This window comes from Carya illinoinensis, chromosome 7 (genome assembly GCF_018687715.1).
Source record: "Carya illinoinensis cultivar Pawnee chromosome 7, C.illinoinensisPawnee_v1, whole genome shotgun sequence".
Lineage (NCBI taxonomy): Eukaryota > Viridiplantae > Streptophyta > Magnoliopsida > Fagales > Juglandaceae > Carya > Carya illinoinensis.
In genome coordinates, this window is record NC_056758.1 from 37,400,392 (window position 1) to 37,419,291 (window position 18,900).

Consider the following 18,900-nt stretch of genomic DNA (forward strand, 5'->3'; position numbering starts at 1 on the left):
AATAATATTTCTCCATAGTGAATACAAGTCTTAAACACACATTTATAAAACTAAATAAAATATCATAAGTTCTCAATCCAACTGTAATCATTCATTTTCATCAATAAGACAAAAAGGATCAACATTAGCAAAGCTACTCAAAATATTTTCGTCAATGTCATTGTCACCACCATCATCATCAATATCAAGACCAACATTAACACCTTCTTCCAAATTTTGTGAGGCTAATGGCTCCTCAATACTTCCCCAATCCAAGTCTTCTCCATCAATAAGCTCTGATTCTTCACCTACCCATTCCTCCATCAAGTCAATATTCTCAAGATTGATTGGATCCAAAGCATCTCTTCCCCTCTTTATGTTTCTGCCAAAATAAAAGTCACACGTAAGTGAAAATATTACATATTTTTCAACAATTAAAAACATTATTTTTGAAAAAGTTTACCTCTCACGGAGCTTCAAGTTATAACGAACAAATACTAAATCATTCAAACGTTTATGCTCTAATCTATTCCTCTTCTTTGAATGAATAAATTCAAATGTACTCCAATTTCTTTCACAACCAGTTGCACTACAACATTGACTTAATATGCGGATTGCAAACGTTTGAAGAGCTGGAAACTCATTTCCAAAAGTACTCCACCATGCAACTACAACAAAAGTGCAATTATAAATTATTACTTAAAATTAAATAAAAGAATTAAAATATAGATTCACACTATTTAACAAAGGATATTGAGGTTACCTGGATTACTTTTTTCACGCTGGCGTATTGCTATAGGTTGTCCAAAATCACCGTTTGCATTCTTATACATGTCAATTTGTTGAATGATCTCATCTTGCTTATCAATATCAGGTTCCATCTTTACAACGCAAGTCGTAAACCCTCTAGAAACATCATTTCTACTTTTAAAGCAAGGGTTAAAGTAAATTCCAGGATTAAGAAGACAACCTGCTGCATGTAATGGACTATGAAGCTGCTTATCCCACCTAGCATCAATGACCCTAATGAATGGCATAAATGCAGAAACTTTGTTCTTCAATCTTGCTTTTATATTCTCTTTGGCTTTCTCCATTGCATTGTACAAGTATCCCATTGCAGGCTTCTCATCCCCATCGACAAGTCGTAGTACTCGAACCAAAGGCTCGCTGATTGTTACAATAAACTGACATTGAGCCCAAAACTCTCTATCTTCTAGAACAATCTCAGCTATCTCCTTCCCTATGTTGCTTTTAGAGTAACTTGATACAATCCACTTATCACAAGTGAACATTTGTCGAAGCTCTTTCTTAAACAACAGTAAGCATTGGATACTTAAAAAATTTGTAGCAAACCTTGTGACTGCAGGGCGACATAAATCATGACCTTTGGTGAAATCCTTTCTCATCAAAGCCAAAACCCAAGCATGGTTATAAATGAATTTCGTTATCTTCCTTGCCTTCTTTATAGTTTCATCAATAATAGGAAAATGTCTGGGATCACAAAAGTTCTCTAACATCAAATCTATACAATGAGCTGCACAAGGGGACCAAAACAAAGAGCCATACTTTTGCTGTAATTTTTTTCCTGCAGCCTTATAACTCGCATCATTGTCTGTTATGAATTGCACAATATTCTCCACCCCAACTTCTTGAACAACTTCATCAAAAATTTTAAATAATGTTTCAGCATCTTTTCTAAGGCCCGATGTATCAATAGACTTCAAAAATATTGTACCTTTTGGGCAATAAACCAAAAAGTTAATTATTGGTTGTTGCCTCTGATTTGTCCAACCATCTGCCATTAGTGAACAACCACTATCCCTCCAAGATGTTTTAATATCTAAGAGATAATTCTGAACCTCAGTCACAGAATTCTTCAACAAATTTCCTCTCAACTCATGTAAAGAAGGACCCTTGAATCCTGGCCCGATGGCAGCTATAGCATCTATAGCTGGTTGATAAAATTTAGATTGAGATGCATTGAAAGGTAAATTAGCATCATACCACCAATTTGCTATAGCCATTTTTGCTTTGTCAATCATTTCCTTTGAACACATAGCACTCTTAATAGAAGGTTGAGAGCCAGGACTTGTTCTTGGAGCAAAAAATCTGCTAAATGGCCCCGTTGACTTTCCACCTACTTTCTCCTTCCCCTTCCCCTTTGAATCATGAACGGGTCCTTGACTCCCTCCCTCATACTCATCATCACCAACATCAACATCATCATATGTTAAATCTACAGGGCTTCCACATCCAATCTCTAAACTTAGTTTTCTTTTCTTCTCTTTGTTTTTTTTCATTTCATTAACCAACTCTTTCATTTGCGATTTTATATCATCAGGGACTTTTTTACATGCTTCTACATCACCTGAAATCCCACCTAGATGATACTTCAACCTCGTGACTCCGCCACCTCTAATGATTTTGCTACAATAAAGACATTGAGTACTATTTCTTGCTCCTGGCACTACACGTGCATGGGACCATGCTGGATCCTCTGATCTAGCAGGAGCAAATGCCGTAGAGGTAGCACTATTTGATTGACAACTAGACATTTATAATTTATATACCCCTACATTATGAAAAAAAAAAGAAAAAGAAAAAGAATCAACTCATTTAGAAATGCACATATATTTGGAAAGACTTTGTGACAAAATTGTACAAATTATCAACTAATAACAGCAACTTGTACAAATAATTCTAAAATTCTAATACTTTATAGCATTGACATTTATTTTGAAGCGTACAAGTAATTTGTAGCAGCTAGGGTCGATAGGCCAGATTACGTACAGCTTTAGGATAAGCGACGTACGTAGAACTTAGAATTACTAATATTTGATGGATCGGGTCTAATGACCTATTCCTAATCTTTTTCTTCTAATTATTAATTAACAAAAAAGTTTGTGCAGACGTACGTCTATCATGCGTTTACTCGATCAGCCCCTTGGAAATGTTTGTCAACTTATGATGATATTACTTTATATTTTTGCAATACTACAACCTCAAGATGCCTTCAAGGCAATTCGGATACTGTTGGCGGCCGGGGGAGAGGTCACAGACACAGAGAGAGAGATAGAGAGTTTAACTTCAGAAGCATATATAAAACTAGATGCTATGCTGATGGAGGTATATATAATATATAAATTTAATTCTAAAATCAAACACTGGGAGTTCTCTAAAGTCTAAACTTGCACGATAAATTTTCAGCCTAAAAATTTATTATATATAATATATATGCCAATTCATACAAAAAATTAAAATCTACTTACAATTCATACAAAAAATTTAAGTTAGCATCATTTGACGAAATCGGAAGGGAAAATGAAATACAGTAATCGGTGATTCGGTATACCTGTCCTGCACAGATCGGACGGACGAAATCAGAGGCCAAAACTAGAGCTGCCGGCTGCGGGCGACGGCGACGGCGTCGTTGCTGCTAGGCCCAAGACTCACGACGGCGTCGGAGTGCTCCTAGAGTCCTGACTCTGAGGAGATCAGATCTGGAAGAGAAATGGAAGAGAAATGGAAGAGAAAATAGAAATGGAAGAGAAAGTGAGAAACTTGAAACCTGAAAGTTGAAACCCGAAGAGAACCGGAGAATCAGACCAAAGAGTCTTCAGAGTTCAGACGGCGCACGGAGAAGAGAAAGAACTCACGGAGAAGAGAAAGAAAAGTAACCGGGGAAAAGAAAAAAGAGAAACCGGGGAAAAGAAAAAAAGGTGCGGAAAAATGAAGAAAAAAAAGTAAATTACGAAAATGGTAAGAATTTAACCTTAATTACAAAACTGCCACCGTGTGTTAAATTCCGGACCGGAAAGTGTATTCCGGCCAGAATGCCGGAATTCGGCCGGAATGGACCGGAACAGGGCGAAACGGCCGGAATTTGTAGCGGAATGAAATATATAGCGTTCCGGTTTTGGCTACTGTTCCGGAACGGAACGAATTTCAAAACTTTGGTATACATTGTCAAGGAATGAAAGTGCTACTTTTTGTGAGTGGATAATGAAAATTAAATTACTGGACGGTTATGCCTCGAATTTGACAAGATATGTGCAAACAAATGACTGGAAAATAACTAAGTTAAAAAGTCATAATTGTCATATCTTTTTGCAGCGTATCTTGCCTATTGGTATCCGTGGGTACTTGACTAGAGATGTGCACGTGGCCTTGACTGAGTTTGGTTTATTTTTCAAAAACTTATGTGCTAGGACATTAAATGTAGAAGCTTTGGATTGAATGGAACGGGAAATTCTCATAATATTGTGTAAGCTAGAAAGTATTTACCCACCATCATTTTTCGATGTCATGGTTCACCTAGCCGTCTATTTGCCACGTGAGGCTCGACTTGCAGGACCAGTTCAGTATAGATGGATGTATCCCATTGAACAATTCCTTCGGAAGTTGAAACGTATAGTTGGTAACAAGGCTTTGCCCAGAAGAATCGATTGCAGAAGCATATATTGATGATGAATGACATACATTCTGTTCCAAATATTTCCACGGAGTTGACACTAGGTTTGATCGGCCGGAAAGAAACTTTGACGTTGACCGAGCAAGACAACGAAATTTGTTTTCTGTGTTTTTCCAACAAGTATGTCCATTTGGTGCAGTGCATGGTTATGACTTATGTGGAAGAGAGTTTGAGAAAACTCAGTGGTACATGCTGAATAATTGCCCTGAGATAGAGAATTACTTGAAGTAAGTTCTAATCGCTTCTTAATTTAATATTCGCTCATTTACTTTTACAAAATTCTAAGAATATAAAATACATGTGGTAATCATCAATTTCAGTGTCATATTAACATGCTTAAAGAAGTAGGAGTAAATGATATAGACTAGAAACATGAAGAGGAGTTTCCGAAATGGTTTGAACCACAGGTAATGACATTACATATGCTTTACTCATTCAATGGTTCAGAAAATATTGATTGTTTTTTTATTGATATAATAGAAGTTTTACTCAATATGTAAGTTATACAAATGCATACGAATAATCCAAACGATATATCAGATGAACTGTATGCATTAGCACGTGGTCCATCGAGATGCGCTACAAGATATTTTGTATGTATTTCTCGGAGAAGTAGGTATCACACAATGGATCGAGATTATTATAGGAAAACACAAAATAGTGGTATCCTAGTCGAGAGAAGTCATGATGGAGAAAATATTGATTTTTATAGGGTTATTGTTGATATAATTGGAATGAAATATTTGTGGGAGCTTGCAGTGTATCTGTTTAAGTGTGATTGGTGGGATTTAAGCAATCATCGAACTGGAGTCCATGATGAGGAATATTTTTTGAGTATTAATACATCAAGAAAATGGTACGAGGATGATCCTTTTATTTTAGCTTCTCAAGCATCTCAAGTATTTTACTTAGATGACTCGAAGTTAGGAAATCAATGGTGAGTAGTACAAAAATATTCTCCAAGAAATATATATGATGTTATCCCTCAGGCGGAAGGGCGAGATGAAAAAGAAGATGATGCCTCTACTCAAGAAGCATACCAAGAGAGTCAGCTCGTCTTTAATTTGTTTATGGATTTGAGTCAGTATGAGATTATTCTATTAAATAGAGAAGATATTGAGGCTGAAATTGTTGATGCGACACTTGAGCAAAATGTTGATTCATCTGAAGTATCTACAGATGATGAGACTGAATTATCAAATGATACTGATACAGATAGTGATTGACAAATTATGTTTTCACATTACGTGATGATGAGCACTATTTTACTTAATGAATATTGTATCAATTTTTTGAAATTATGCCTCCGAAGAGAAAGGAAGTTCGCATCCCATCTCCACCTGTTCCTAGCTCTCCTTCAGACTCACCATTAGAGATTGACTCTACAGAACAAGGTAAATTTTTAATAGTCATAAAAGTTATTAATTAATATTATAATAGAAAATTGATTATAATGTTATATATCATGATGAGTTCGCAGTACAATCTCATCAAGGTCCAGGCACTACTAGAGGTGTGACATTGGAAAAATATTGTAAGGTGGGTAAGATCAAGGTTAACATTCTTGACAAACATACCGGAGGTGAAGGATAACCAGAAGTTTGGCTTGCATCGCATGTGGGTGCTCTTACACGAACTTATGTACCTTTGGCAACAAGTTTATGGTAGAAAGTCCCCCAAGATATTAAAGAGCTTATCAAGAAGCGTTGTTTGGTAATGTTTAAAACATATATTTAGTTGGTAAATTTTTTTATTTTACTTAAAGTTAGAATATTATAAATAATAATATGTTTGTATAATTTTTTTTTTTTTACATGATGATTTCGAATTAAATTTTGGTCGGAGAGAAGAGCGTAAGACTGTGGAAGAGTTTATGAGTAATGCATTTCGCAAATATAAGACGAGGTGTCATGAGCATTATAATAAGTTCGAGAATATGGAAGATGCACGCCAACATCCTTTTCAAGATGTCAAGCCTTCTGATTGGAAAAAATTTTGTAACATGTTTGAGGATCCATCATATAAGGTATAATTAAATTAATTATTTTACTCGTCCTATTTTTAATTTCGCTTTCTAATATTTTCAATTCCTATGTAGGAGCGAAGTTCTATAAACAAAACAAATAGATCGAAATTGAATATTACTCATCATGCAGGCTCAAGATCTTTCCACCACTTCTCTCTAAGAAATTGATATTGCTATTTTTCTTATTTGTATATAGGTAATTGAATATATGAATCCTAATGACTTTATATCTTAACAAATATTTATTATAGTAAGATTCATATGCCAATTATGACCTGACAAAATTATATGCTGCATCACATACTAATCGTAATGGAAAGTGGAGTCATCCTGATGCCCGTGAGAATTATGTAAGTATTATAAATTGTTCTAAATAAATATATTAGAATATTTATGATGATATTAACTATTTATCTTATGTGTAGGATAAAATGGTTGTCATACGTGCTGAATTTGCGTTAGATCAAAACTCCTCAACAAATGATGTTGAGATTTTTACACAAGTTTTGGGTCAACGTTCAGGATATTTGAGGGGTTTGGGTCGCTGTGTAAAACTTTCTCCCTTTTTCTCTTCTTCCGGGTCTGCCTCTGCGGTCTCTATAGCGCAAGAGAATTTGAATCCTAGAATCGAAAAATTGGTTGCAAGACAGCATGAGTTAGAGGCTCAATTGGCGAAACAAGGAAAGATGGAGACGCACCTCAAACAACATGAAGAACAACAAGAACAGTTCAGGAGAGAAATGCAACTCCAAATGTAGCAGGTTATGCAACAGTACATGCCTCCAAGCAACTGATGGTTTTTTATGTATAGATTATGACATTATCTAATTATGTATGAACAATGTCAGTCTCGTGGTTATTTATTAGTTCGCATTTATTATAAAACTTTCGTGAGTATTAAACAGTTTCTAATGTATGTTTTTCAAATATTATGAATGTCAAATTGGTTTCTTATTATTATGGGGTTTTAATAAAATAGTTTTCGTTCGACCGACCATGTAACGTTCGAACATTATTGATTGAGCCATTCGAACTACATCAGATTGGTCAAAAAACGTTTGAACGCAATTTATTATTGTACCGTTCAAACATAACTCAACACCGTTCGATCCCTTTATCGTTTGATATATTTTTTTAACGTTTGAATGGAAATCTATTTTATACCATTCGAACGTTATCAAAATGTGTGATCGTTTGAACGTGTTTTCATAACTGTTCAACCAATTTAATTTCGTTCAAATGTCCAATAGTAACCATTCGAACATCATTCTAGAATGAAATTAAACCGTAACAAAAACTTAAAAAAAACTAACTCGTTCGAACGATATCGAACGATCAATTTCAAAATTGTCCCTAAAAATATATTTTGGGATGAAATTGTAATTTTCGTCTCAAAATACCTTTTGGAACAATGATGTTGGGACGACCTTGAGACGATTTTTTTTCATTCTAAAATATTTTCTGGAATGAAATTCCTACAATTTTTCATCTTAAAAAAATGTTTCTGTTGTAGTGATATTGTTTTGCTACAGTACTACTTGATCAGAGACTACGGGGCCTAGAGGGACCCGGTTTTGATTTTCTTAAAATGTTATAAATATTTAAATATTACCCAAATAATCTATTTCAATATACATGAATTTATGTTTTATATGCACTATTTTTTTACTATACTTTGGGTGACATTATTAATAATTAGGCACGTACGTCCTTTATGGAATTAGCTGGATTGTGCCAAAATGTGTGGTACGTATGTTTTAAGACTAATCATCATGATCAAGATGATCAGGCCGTGGCAGATAATTGTTCGATCAATTGGTTTGCGTAGGTGTCATTGCGTAACACCACGTGTATATATATATTTATATGTATGTTGGGAACCGATCAAATGGGTCATGAGGGGATATTCATTGATATATCAGGATGAGTCCAATAAGATTGGACAAGTTTTCTCAATAACCTAACTCCATCGTCACTAAACAACAATACCCACGCGTCTAGTGCCACTTTTAAGAGTTCCTTCCTAAGTACAATAATTAATAAACGTTAAAAGCTCAGATCATAAGACAATTGATCAGCTAACTTTAGCTTAATTCAGACAATCTTTGGAACTCTTTCAAACACGTGCTTCCAAAAATGTTGAAAAAATTATCAAGCGACCAACTTTTACTAAATCGAAGCCTGGTACTTTTAATTTAAGAAAAAATTTAATTGTGAATATAATTATGTATTAATCTGTATATAAATTTAATGTAATTGATCAAAAAATAAATTTTATTAAAAGTAATATTAATTTAAATTTTAAATATAAAATAATTAATATTGATACGTAAATTAATACGTTACTTTTTTTATATATAACAAAATTTTTAATTTAAATATACGAGAAACAGAAACTGCCACTTGCATGTCCTTACAATAACGTCAGCAAGACCCCCAATTAAATAAAAATCACAAACTGAAAACTCATACTCGAATTTTGCTCCTCAAATTATTATCACGTAATTGCACTTTTTTTTTTTCTTTTTAAATATTTATAAAAAAAATAATTTTATTAATATGACTTTTTTTATTATTAAAAAAAATTAAAATACATAAACAATAAGTTTAAAGGGGGCGAAACATTGATGGAACTAACCATATCATTATTCAATATAATAATTAATTAAATGCGTGAAATAATCAAATATTTATGTGTAAACCAAATAGAAACCGGCCGACACAAATGACAAACCAAAGGCAATCGACGAACCAAGTTATATCATAAAGAATAAAATAGAATATTAGATCAAGACTGAAAACTAAAAGACAAACGAATTAAACTAGCTAGGACTCTCGATCGATGACACAAATCAGATCATCAGAGTAAGATCAGACACGTACGCACAAAAATTATCAGACCATTAAGTCAAAGTCCTATTTATATAAATATATATGATCGAAATGGCAACGTGTGGGAAAACAATTAAATAGCATGCATTGAACACGTCTCTTCCAGTTCCAAACCTCTATGTTTTTTTCTTGGCCACTTGATAATGTCTCGTCACATCAGACCGATAGGAATAATGGACGAGATCAGTAGTAGTGGGATTAATTAACCTCATCGGCCTATTAGCTATATATATATATATATATATATATATATAGTAGTAAAGCAGCACGTGCGATACACGTGTGTCCAGTCGATATTTTTCTTAAGTGTAATAATTTAAAAATTTTTCAATTTAACTATAAATAGACAGAATTTTATCTATATTTTAACAATTTTCTTCCTCTTCATAATAAACATTATATATATTGTTTGCAAAATATTCATTGCAATAATACAGCACTCTAATAAACATAACTACAACTATACATGAGTACCCTGTACTTATATATTACAATAGTCAAAAGTTTCAGAAGAGAAGTCTGGAAACTCATTCTGCTGTTCCTGGGACGTTATTAACAGATAATACAGTAAGTTTGTTTTGGCGTAACCTCCCAGATTCATTCATCTGCGCGCCCAAGACTATGGATCCACTCATTATTTTCAATGTTGTTTGCAATGTTTTCAATATAAGGCAGATGTTCCTGTAACAATGAAAAAACATATAAAAAGATAATGTATCAAAATTTTTAAACGTATTTAAATGTATAGATTTTACCTCGTCTGTACGGTCTATAAGATCAACAGCTGTGCATCCCAAAATTTCCTCTGCCAAAGATCCAAAAATAACAACAGGTGTCGATGTGGTATCATCATACACATCTAAATAAACTCGACACCTGACAGCAATAAATAAATTATCATTCGTTGATATCAGCAAATAAAATGTTCTAACTACCATGTAAAAATTTTTAATTTTAAAATATGAGGAAAATGTTTACCTTGCCCGTGCAATTGCTGCATTCTTGCAACTATAACATATGAAGTTTTCACCGAGGTCATAGCCAGTTGCCTTGTTACAATTCTCGCATGATACGTAGTGGAATGACTGGTGAAAATCAACCATTCTAAATTTGCCTCTAACCAAATATGTGGACCTCTGCATTAAGACAAAATAACTATGTGCACTAATCAACATCTAAACAATACCGTATAGAAGGATTCAAAATTCACCCTTATTACATAAATTAAATCCAACAAACAATCAACATTTCAAATTGAAGCATATGCACAGTTCTGAATCCACAGCACACAATTCACAAATTGCCATCCTCCATCTCCATTTCATTCCAACCAACCTCCAATCTCCATGTCCCAAAAACTTAGAATAAAATTAAACAATTCCAAAGAGTGAAAAAATGAATTGTATTCTTTAAAATAAGAAATTTGGCTTTAAAAAAAAAAAAAGAGAAAAATATACCGCCATTGCTGGAGCAGATATCAGTTTTTCTGCGATTTCAGATACTTTTATGATTGGATCGGTAGAACTACTTGAAGCTGATCCAAAACTATTTCCAATGATTTCTTCCAGCAATTTATCATTTTGTGCTGCCCTGAAAATTTTAATTAGTAAATAAAGTTAAACATCAATAGAAACAAAGAAAGATTTACAATGAAAAAAATCACATTAAATTTATAGTGTATTTAAATAAGTTATTTACCATGTACGTAATGCAACAGAACATGAAAGAAGGGGTTCAACAATAAAGACACTCGTCGGTCTTGATGACAGCGATAGGACTATATTATAAACATGAATGAATAAATATACAAGTATAAGATGTACAATTAACAACAATGTTAATATTAACAAGAAGTACCATTATAAGAAGAAACTTTGATCCGTGTTCCTAAAATAATTGGCTTTGCCAGAATAAGGTCAGAAATTTCGCGGCATTCGTCATGAACAAAGCGATTCCACATTGTTAAACGCAGGAGTTTTAGACTATTAAAAATGATAAATGGTGTTAAATTCATCATAATAAAACAATTATAATATATTAATCTAAAAATTTTACCAATGTGAGACAATATACGTTCATACCCTGGATCAATCAAGTATATCTCTTGGATCAACGATTTTCCATGGTTCGTATTCACTTCATTTGGCGGGTTCATATGAATTGCAAGTGCCAAAATATCTAGTTTAGGAAAAAAGAAATTGTTACTTTGCAGTTAGAGGGAACTATATAAAAATATCGACATTTATATAGTAGTTACCTATTTCAGCATCTGTGTCTATGTGTACGCCAAGTTCATTCAAAGGAACAAGGTTATATTCTGGCGGTCTAAGTGCTGGCTCGTCTTCTTCGATCTCTTCAACAATGGTCTTGGAGTTTATTGTTCATTGAAACTGATATGGTCCTCTTTGATGCCTTGGATCCATTGTTCTTACCAAAGCATTTGCGATATAGTATGATTGGTAGATATACAGTGTATCATTACGTAGATCGATGTCTTTCCCAAAGATCACTGCCTGCACGCGATTTCCCTGTAAGAAGACAACGAATAAATTTAATTGTTTAATTTTGAATCATACACAAAATAATGATAAGTAATGAAGAGTAATATTTTAATACCTCAGAATCTAAAAGTACCAAATTTTGGTATTTTGTTGCTGAATTTTGCGCCGTACGTTTTGGTGACTTTTCTGTAACGATCATTTTGATTTTCCAATATCTTGTGGCTGGAGTAATGTCCCTAACAGATGTATATACGGTCCGCATGTTCACTGTAATTAAAAATTAGATGACAAACAAATGTGAATATATAACAAAAAAATTTATAGAATTATAAAATGAAAAAAAAAAAACAGTATATGAATAATAATAACATAAAAGAATTGGAACACTCACATGATATTACAAAAGACATCAAAATAATTAGAACACTTGCATGATATTATAATGAATTTGTTAATCTTAAAAAATTTCTATATACAATGTTTTTTGTATAATTTGTTTCATAAACAGCACTTGTCGTTGGTCTTATGAGCATTTTGACCGAATCAACAGTCTTAGCTCTTGAAAGTGCAACATATAACTGTCCATGAGAAAAGACAGGTTCTGGTAAGTATATTCCGACAGAATTTAACGTTTGTCCCTGTGATTTATTTACTGTCATTGCAAAACTTAACCTAACAGGAAATTGTGTCCTCTTAAATGGGAAGCCGTTATTTTCAGTTGTTTATGGTAAAAATGCAATTCTAGGTATAAAAACTCTTCTACCACTGTGGTGACCAGATGAAATTCGTGCATCAATCAGATTACGACTAAAATTGCAACAAGTTAATCGTGTTCCATTGCAAAGACCTTCCGAAGGATTAATATTTCTAACTAACATAATAGGACAATTTCTTTTAAGTAACAATTCATGTGGTGGCAATCCGTTCGGTGTCAATGTATTTAAAAAATCTTCCATAATACCTTGTTCAGATACATCAATTGTTTCATCAAAGCTATAATATCGTACAACGTCGCCAGGGAATTTGTTAATGAGAATAGTATTTATTTCATCAACTGACCGATTTTTTGGAGTTAATACAGCTCGATTTGACATTTCTATTAAATTGTTTGGATAGTTAGAAATATTTCCAAAAACAGCATCTAATAAAGAATTTAGAGAGTCAAGATCATTGGTATAGGGAATGGTCATTTCTTTGGGAATTTCGATATTTTCGTCAATAGTTATGGGTGCGTTACCATTGCCAACTTCAATTAAATAATGCGAGAAATCTGGATCTAATCTGGCTCTCATATTTTTTGTTAATTTTATTTTTTTTAAAATAGACCATAAATAAGAAGAAGCTAAGCTTGAATCAATATGTTGTTCTTTTGTGCTATTACGAATCACAGGTAATACTTGTTGAAAGTCTCCACCAAAAACAATAACTTTCCCACCAAAAGGGAGATCTGTATCATTAATATCTTGCAACATTTTACCTAATGCTTCTATTGAATGTTTTGTAGACATGGGTGCTTCATCCCATATAATTAATTTTGCAAGTCGTAATAATTTAGCAAGATTTTCCTATTTACTCACATTACATGTGCTGCTTTTATCTGCATTTAATGGAATCTTAAATCTTGAATGTGCTGTTCGTCCTCCGGGTAAGATGGAGGCAGCAACACCGGATGACGCAGTTGCAAGTGCTATCATATTTTTCGATCTAATTTCTGCTAGAAGTGCTCTGTATAGAAAAGTTTTACCGGTACCAGCAGGGCCATCAACGAAAAAAGCACCAGCTTTATTTGATACTAATGTATGCAATATCAAATCATACGCATTTTTTTGTTCAGAATTTACGACTTGTGATGCAAGTAAATCTTCAGTTGGAATTGTGACTACTCGTTCGTCGTCAATTTCTCTATTTGTAAATTTATCTTGACCGTAAAATATATCGGCAGGAACAAAACGATACATATTTATATCTTTTCCCATAGATTCTAGTGTGGAAGCAATATCTTGTAGAACCATCTTCCTAACAACTGTTGATGACACGTTTCTTATAAGAAAATCTGTAGACATTTCTTTTTCAAATCGCTCCCAAAGTTCTTTTGGGTTCGTAGGATTGCAATACACTAAAATTGTTGAGAAAAGGTGTCTTAAACTACTTGGTATCTGATATAGACAAGCTTCTTCTAAACAATCTTCTAAGCTACTATCTTTGTTTAGCAAACCATAAGAAGTAGCTGCTTCACGATACGTTGGTAGTACAACACCATTAACTGTTCTTAATTTCTCAAATGACGTTGCTCCTCTGATATGATTCAATAACATCCGTAGATAATATCTTTCACCTTCAAATGGATTGGCTGTAACAATTCGGCCTATAACAGTTTTTTTTCCTCGGAGTCCAAATTCTACATGGTGAATCCCAAACAAATTTTTCAGGAAATTCTCTATACAACAATTTTCGTGCATTCTCGTCAATTTGGTTTCTATAAAAGAATTCTGTCAACATCGATTTTTTGGATGTATACGAGTTTAACACATTGTTTAGATCTTCGTGTGCACGAAAAGACACCAAATGTTGATCTTCTAGGTGTAGGTGCAAACTATAAACTGATGGATACATTTCGTTAAGCGTGAAACCGTATATTCTCCACATTACTTCAGGTGGAGTAATCCATCTTCCCGATTGAAATTGTTCGATTTCGTCAATTTGTTGGTTATTTTCTTTGCTAATGATATTGAAAGCAACACGATCATGTCCTTTATAAATATACTTGTATAGATATTTAACAGCTTTAACTGTACAACAAATCTCAACGTTAATATGACAATTATATTTGGAAACAAGATACGGATTGTATGGAACAACCCACCGATTGTCTAAATCTTTTCCTCTAATTCTAGCAATGACTCCATTGTTAGAACGTTTGTATGAAGGGAAACAATCAGTTTCAACAGTTGTATTAGCTGTAAATTCTTTGGGGTATCGATTCTTACAGATGCCGTCTTTGTCCATACATATATTGGCTGGATTTAATATTCCGCAAGGACCATGCATCATGTGTCTAAGGACAACTTTATATAAATGTAAATTTCTCGTTTTGTTAGGTATTTCTGCTGAAACAATTTCGTCAAAAGTTTCAGGTGCATAAATTCTCCAGTCTTTCTGAAGTATAATTAAGAAATGAACATGTGGTAGACCTCTTTTTTGATATTTGATGGTATAAACATATGCTGCAACCTTACCAAAAATTTCTCGCTTAAACAGATCAATCTTCAATTCTTCTAGTTTTGCTCTAAAGATTCTTGCAATTAAATCAAGGCGGTTCTGAACTTCTTCATGTGGATTTAGTTGTTCTAAGATTTCTTCCCAATTTGGATTATATGTCATGGTTAGAAATATATCAGGTTTGCCAAAACGTTGAACTAATGCCATTGCTTCCATATATCTCTTCCGCATATCTGTTGGACCTCCAATAAAAGATGAAGGTAGAATAATCCGTTTTCCAATATTGGATGTGCAAGTTTCTCCAACTGAAAGACTATCTACAATACCTTGATACACATCTGATCTAATCTCATGTTGTTTCGAGCGAAAATAATCTAGTCTTGACGTTTCAATTTTAATGTACATATCGACAACAAATTGTTGCAGCAAACGACCAGATAGTAACAAAATCGACATGTACATATCTCTTATTTGTAATTTGAAACAATAATATTCACGACATGAAACCGTTGGTACTTTCTTCTTATTCTTCAAAACTGAAAATATGATAAAATATAGTTTAGAAAATTTAGATGAAACTAAAATACATAATTAAATTTACACAAATTTTTTATTACCTTGGCCTTCTTTTCGAAGAAATTCTTCCGCGCTATTTGAATGTTCAATAAAGTGTGATTCTAATGCCTGGGCATTTAATGATATCGTTCCTCTTTCTACTTTTTTGATTCCTTGGTGCCAACCCGAGTCACCGAAAGGAAACAATAATGGGTATTGTAATGGATCATAACATCCAAAATAATACTGAACAATATGACTGCCTCCTGCTTTGTTAAAAACAATAATGTCTCGACCTTTTTGTTCTGTACAGTTGTCAGTTTCTGTCCATATAGTTGCTACATGCGATACCGACGGAGCATTGTAAACACGTTGGTCTAAATCAATATCTGATCTTATACGAATTGTATGATTTTCAAGACTTGAAATGTTGCTGAGGGTTCTAAAGAAGCGACAATATGGATTAACCTCAAGTATATCCATTAATCGAGCAATGATAGAAGGATCTAATCTTTCTGCGTCATGAATACGATTTTCTAACTCGTGCTCCGTATCGAAGAAATATAGTTGTAAATATGAAGGATGCTCATCTTCAGGAACTAAATCCTCAATATAATGATACATCTGTCCCTGAACTTTAAACGTGTAGATTCCTCTGTTTCGTCTGCATAATTCTTTATCAAATATAACTCCAAATGATGTGAAAGCGAATTTATTATTGTACGTGCGTGCATATGTACAAAACTTTTTAGACTCGACTGAATTAGAAGTGAATAATTGATAAAGCTCATCTGAAAATTGATTACGGCTCAACGCTATTGTCCCATCAGCGCAACAAAAGCCGTTTGGTTCATGGTAAAATTTTCTTGCTCCACAATATTGGCACGAAAGCACAAAGGGTAAGTGGTTTGCCTCCAAAATGTCAGTTTGTAATATTCGTCTGAAAGAAATACCAACTGATGAAGTTTTTTGAACACTGCCAGAGTTGCAAGTTTCTATTCTAGATAGAGTAGATGCGGTCCTATGTATAATGTTACCAGAAGTGTTAATATTTGACGAAGATCCGATTTCTCTTGTACAAATAATTTCATCATCGTTTGAATTATAAGATACATTACGTTGAAATCTTGTTTCTGTTTGTTTTTTCTTACTTCTGCATTGTTTTAGTTCAGCATACCTCTGCCGCTTTTTTTGACGTAGTTCTTCTTTCTTCTCCTCTGATTGAGCAGCGTACCAATTTTTTTTTCCAACACCATTTCCAGATTCTTCAAAATTTATTTTTAAAGAATTTTAGATACAAATTAGTGAAGATACAATTTATGAAATTTTAATGTTCTATGTAATAAGATCGGCTTACCAGTTAGCATTCTTAGAACGAATCACAAATTTTGTAGGAATTTGACAGACTAAGAAGACATAAATAACAACTTGTCAAACACGCAGACATACAAAACAGAGAAACGAATATCCAAGGAAAGAAAAAAAAAAAAAACAAGCTTGCAATTATGTATCTCTAAAGCATAAAGAAATATTATATATAAATAATAGCATATGATTAACATTCATATCAAACCAAATATTAAATAACAATCTTATTGATTTGTAAAATAACATAGACAAATGAATTCATAAAATAATACAAAATAAATAGAGGAACATTTATTTATATGGATAATAACAAAACATATCTGGAGATAGAGGACAAATGAAAGATCAGTGGAAAATGAGGAGATCACGACCCAGCAAATCGAGGAGCACAAAGACAACGACACATGCAACAACTTTGCTGTAAATGAATATATTATAAAACATCACACAACCACTCTGATAATATATTATTATTTATTAAATAAGACTATATTAACATATCAAAAATTAATCTGTTAATAACGCACCTCTGTTTTGTAGGCATGATCATCACGTTTATTAATTTGTTAACTTTAGGAACTTTTTTTTGTATAAGTTTTTTAGTGCTTTTTTATTTTTAAGTCAAAAAGTTAATTAGGATGGTCCAATAATCAAAAGCAACCGGATGATCATCATGTTTCTTGTTTATAATTAATTAATAATATATAAATGAGATAGAGGTAGTACTCATGTTCGACGTGGTGAGATATTATATATATATATAGAGAATTAATTTGTGAGCTCGTGACAACACATGCCATACAACTAATTGTATATTCAAACTGTAAACTTCAAACAAATTAAAATCATAAGATCAAGATAGTATTGACAATATATTCTTTTTAAATATATATATATATATAAATCTCGTGCATCGACGTTTGAACGTCCTGGAAATCATATTGTAAATGTTTTGCCAAATTTACTTTATAAAAAAATTATGAAGAATCATAATATTTGTAAAAGATTGTAAAATTAGCTAATGAAAAAGATGATGATCAATTACAAGAAAAATAAGCATTTGTGATTAATTATTTACAATAAAAATATGCTAATTTTAACATGAACATAAGAAATAACTGACTACAAATAAGCATTATTTTTGTAGTGTAAGTGCATGTTTGGAATTATGATGGAAAATATAGTTTATAACTTTAGGACTTATAGCTTATGACTTAAGTAACAAATAATTGGTCGCAAATAAACAGTTTTCTTATAGTGAAATGACGATAATTCGAGTTTTTAAAGATTATCACCATATCGCAAATAAGCAGTCGAAAATTATATAAATATTTTCACCTATTGACAGTTTTTTTAAAATTTAAATTATATTCTAAATTATCTGAAAAAGTGCATTTGAAGAAAGATACTAAAATGATATGTTTCCTCAAACTTACTTTTTAGTTTATTTGAGATTAAAAAGTATCATAATATGTAGCACCCAAACAATCAATTTTTTTTTTTTTCGTTAAATGACTTTTAAGGCTCTTTAAGTACTTTTTAAAACTCCAAACACAATCCTAAATAGGCCCTAAATGTCAATCATGCTAGCTGGCCTGATCAATCTAATGATAACATAGAATTTCTACAAGAAAAAATAATAGAGATCATAAATTACTGCCACAAATTAACGCAATGCATGACGTAATGACCTATTTGACGTTGAAAACAAAAACAAAAACAAAAACACACACAAATGCATGATATCTCCATGGTTGGCTCTTGACTTGTAGTAAGAGGAGCATCCTATGTAAATGCAACACATGAGCAATGGCAAGGTAGGCCACGTACAATATCATTCAACCTTAGCACGTACCCTTGGTGCTCATGAGAACTCGTTGGATTCAGAG

The 18,900-nt window shown here is 32.8% G+C and overlaps 3 protein-coding genes and 1 long non-coding RNA gene across 4 annotated transcripts; all 4 read right to left on the reverse strand.

Annotated features, from left to right (window-relative positions):
• LOC122316382 lies at nucleotides 1–2,534 on the reverse strand. The gene is made up of 3 exons (XM_043132902.1): nucleotides 743–2,534; nucleotides 443–647; nucleotides 1–361 (listed from the first exon to the last, which is right to left on the reverse strand). The coding sequence occupies exons 1-3, from the start codon at nucleotides 2,532–2,534 to the stop codon at nucleotides 88–90; spliced, it is 2,271 nt and encodes a 756-aa protein (XP_042988836.1). The 3' UTR covers nucleotides 1–87.
• Nucleotides 2,535–9,895: 7,361 nt separating this feature from the next.
• LOC122316383 lies at nucleotides 9,896–11,139 on the reverse strand. Its single transcript, XM_043132903.1, has 4 exons — nucleotides 11,067–11,139; nucleotides 10,826–10,958; nucleotides 10,347–10,504; nucleotides 9,896–10,244 (listed from the first exon to the last, which is right to left on the reverse strand). The coding sequence occupies exons 2-4, from the start codon at nucleotides 10,829–10,831 to the stop codon at nucleotides 9,896–9,898; spliced, it is 513 nt and encodes a 170-aa protein (XP_042988837.1). The 5' UTR covers nucleotides 10,832–10,958; nucleotides 11,067–11,139.
• Nucleotides 11,140–11,260: 121 nt separating this feature from the next.
• On the reverse strand, nucleotides 11,261–11,759 carry LOC122315555. Its single transcript, XR_006244055.1, has 3 exons — nucleotides 11,626–11,759; nucleotides 11,450–11,546; nucleotides 11,261–11,350 (listed from the first exon to the last, which is right to left on the reverse strand). It is a non-coding gene; the product is annotated as an uncharacterized LOC122315555 (long non-coding RNA).
• Nucleotides 11,760–13,434: 1,675 nt separating this feature from the next.
• On the reverse strand, nucleotides 13,435–16,267 carry LOC122316384. The gene is made up of 3 exons (XM_043132905.1): nucleotides 15,706–16,267; nucleotides 14,388–15,624; nucleotides 13,435–14,164 (listed from the first exon to the last, which is right to left on the reverse strand). Exons 1-3 carry the CDS (start codon nucleotides 16,265–16,267, stop codon nucleotides 13,435–13,437), a joined length of 2,529 nt encoding a protein of 842 aa, XP_042988839.1.
• Nucleotides 16,268–18,900: the final 2,633 nt, after the last annotated feature.

Coding starts and splice junctions, on each gene's coding strand:
- LOC122316382 (XM_043132902.1), bottom strand. CDS start 2,534: ATGTCTAGTTGTCAATCAAATAGTGCTACCTCTACGGCATTTGCTCCT. Junction 648..742: donor GCGTGAAAAAAGTAATCCAG/GTAACCTCAATA, acceptor CTTTTGTTGTAG/TTGCATGGTGGAGTACTTTT. Junction 362..442: donor AACTTGAAGCTCCGTGAGAG/GTAAACTTTTTC, acceptor TTATTTTGGCAG/AAACATAAAGAGGGGAAGAG.
- LOC122316383 (XM_043132903.1), bottom strand. Junction 10,245..10,346: donor GCAGCAATTGCACGGGCAAG/GTAAACATTTTC, acceptor TATTGCTGTCAG/GTGTCGAGTTTATTTAGATG.
- LOC122316384 (XM_043132905.1), bottom strand. CDS start 16,267: ATGTATCATTATATTGAGGATTTAGTTCCTGAAGATGAGCATCCTTCA. Junction 15,625..15,705: donor TCTTCGAAAAGAAGGCCAAG/GTAATAAAAAAT, acceptor TCATATTTTCAG/TTTTGAAGAATAAGAAGAAA. Junction 14,165..14,387: donor CTAAACAATGTGTTAAACTC/GTATACATCCAA, acceptor GAATCATATCAG/AGGAGCAACGTCATTTGAGA.